At 37.2% G+C, this 2,403-nt stretch overlaps 1 protein-coding gene across 1 annotated transcript; it reads right to left on the minus strand.

Annotated features, from left to right (window-relative positions):
- Nucleotides 1–773: 773 nt before the first annotated feature.
- Nucleotides 774–2,164, minus strand: LOC122603926 (transcription factor MYB73-like). The gene has a single exon (XM_043776783.1). It carries the CDS (start codon nt 2,068–2,070, stop codon nt 1,045–1,047), a length of 1,026 nt encoding a protein of 341 aa, XP_043632718.1. The 5' UTR covers nt 2,071–2,164; the 3' UTR covers nt 774–1,044.
- Nucleotides 2,165–2,403: the final 239 nt, after the last annotated feature.

A 2,403-nucleotide genomic window follows, 5' to 3' on the forward strand; every position in this document is an offset into this window, starting at 1 on the left:
TAGTTTTCTACAATCAATTTTCTGCAATCAATTATCGAATAGTCCACAACAAGCTTTAATTTTCTGAATTTTGTTGGTTGTATAAAGTATAAACGAATATTTTTCAGAAACAAAACAAAAGTGGTTAATAATTTTGTCTAAATAATTTCTAAAAGAAAAAAGAACCGTTAGTTTCTCGTACAAGCCCCAATATTGTCGCCTTTTACTTTTGTTGATTTTATAACCAAAGTGAAAAATTTACAGAATTTCAGGGTCAAAACTAAAACAACCAACCATATTATTGAACTTGTTTTTAACTTCATACTCGTAGCCTTTGAACCACTTATAAAAAGATGATTTTGCTAGGATGCTTGCTTTTTATGATCATAAACACGATACATGAAAATATTATAAGCAAGAATAATCGTATCTATTAGTATGCCTTATCCATATCAAACTCCATTTATTTGTTGAAACTAATGGAAATTTTTTTTCTCTTTTGAAAGGTAGTAAAAACTGTCAATTATTAATTAAAAATAGTATTAGAAATGGTTTTTATTTAACATAGATCACATATTAATGATATTTTGAATGTTAAAAAAAAAAATATATCACTTTATTGTTTTTTACTTAATAATTTTTTTATACTCTCACCTCATTACAAATATGTCTACTAAAAATCTTTTGATTCATGTTTTTTTTTTAAGTATATTTATTTTCTCCATCAACATAGTTTTCTAAGTAAATTGGAATACCCTAAACGTTAAAGATGAATTCAAAACCAAACACCGCAATTTCCAACAACAAAAAAACATTTTTTATGTTTTTTTTTTCTTTTCTCACTAAACCCTTATCATTCATCAACATCCTCTTGTATCAACTTTCAAAACTAAACCCCCATCATCACCATCATCCCTTCTCTGTACACTTTTTATTTCGTTTTTTCTTTTTTAGTTAAACAGAGAGGATCAAATATTTATAAACATCGATCAAACAAATCTCAGCCATCCATTAACGGTTTATCGGCATTGATTTTTTTTTTTTTTTTAAAATTTAATACGAGTACTAATCAACCTTACTAATCCCGGTCCGGTTCAAAACCGGTCCACCTCTAAAACCATTACACATTATGCCCCCGGTTCCCCTTTGTTCTAAACCGGTCATGTAATTCCTTACTTCTTTCCTTATCATTTCCTGCATCACTGACATAAACTCTTCACTGAACGGCACAAACGGTTTTTCCGGCGCCGGCGGTTTTGACACCTGTAACCGCTTCATCGCCGTCGATACCGCCGCCGGTATTGACGTCATCATTTCACCGTCTTCATTCATATCTACATTAATAACATTCTCTTCATTCACCGGCAGCTGCTGCAATGGTCTCGCCGGGATCGGAACCGTCACCGCTGCAGGAGACGGCGGCGGTGGCGGAGGAACTTCTGTAGGAGACATCAGACCAGTGGAAACAGCTCCGGGAAGCGAGAGGCTCAACAACGTCGGAGGATCGTTCGCCGGCGGTGGTTTGATCGGCGGAGATACGACTGTGCGAGCAACAGGTCTGTACACGTGCGAAGATGAGAAAACCGGCACACTTGAATCACTAATATCAGAACTGGATGGACTACCAGGACTCGGAAAGAAACCCGAAACAGAAACCGGTCCAGCTGAACCGGCACTAACGGACCGTTTCAATAACGGTTGTTGAATAGCAAACTCATTAAACTCTTGGTTTGTCATAGACGAACATTTCCGTTTCAAAGTCGAATTCCAATGGTTTTTAATAGCATTATCCGTCCTACCCGATAACAAACGGGCAATTGTCGCCCATTTGTTACCAAATCGGGCGTGCGCCCGAAGAATCGTGTCGTCTTCATCGGGTGTAAACGCCCGATGCTCCACCTGTGGAGACAGCTGGTTACACCAACGTAACCGGCATGATTTCCCGGATCTTCCGGGAATCGACTTGCTAATAAGTGACCAATTCCTAGGCCCATGTTTTTCAACTAATTTTTGTAGCAACTCATCTTCATCGGGGCTCCATGGACCTTTGATCCGATCCATTTCTTTCTTAGATGCACTACTAGACATCATAAAAACCTTATAAATCAAAAATATAAATATATAAATTTTTTTCTTATATCTTGAAGTTTGATTTTGGAGAGAAAAATATTTGTTGGGAGCGTTATTTAAGTATATACGGTGTTGTTTATATATGTGAGTGAGGAGTATATAAAGGGAGGGGTAGGAATGACCGGTAATGAGGGGGTGATATTGGGAAATGGTGACGGGCAGTGAGATTAGTGAGCGGTTGCATTTGGTAGTGGAATTTGGAATACAGCTGGCTAACGGACACGCGTCACATCATGGGCTTTGGACTGATACTAACTCTCATCTTCGTGATCTTTTTCTTTACTAACTTTCTTT

The sequence above is a fragment of the Erigeron canadensis genome, chromosome 6, assembly GCF_010389155.1.
Source record: "Erigeron canadensis isolate Cc75 chromosome 6, C_canadensis_v1, whole genome shotgun sequence".
Lineage (NCBI taxonomy): Eukaryota > Viridiplantae > Streptophyta > Magnoliopsida > Asterales > Asteraceae > Erigeron > Erigeron canadensis.

Bases quoted from the DNA above. Each gene is read 5' to 3' on its own strand.
- LOC122603926 (XM_043776783.1), bottom strand. From the start codon at position 2,070: ATGATGTCTAGTAGTGCATCTAAGAAAGAAATGGATCGGATCAAAGGT.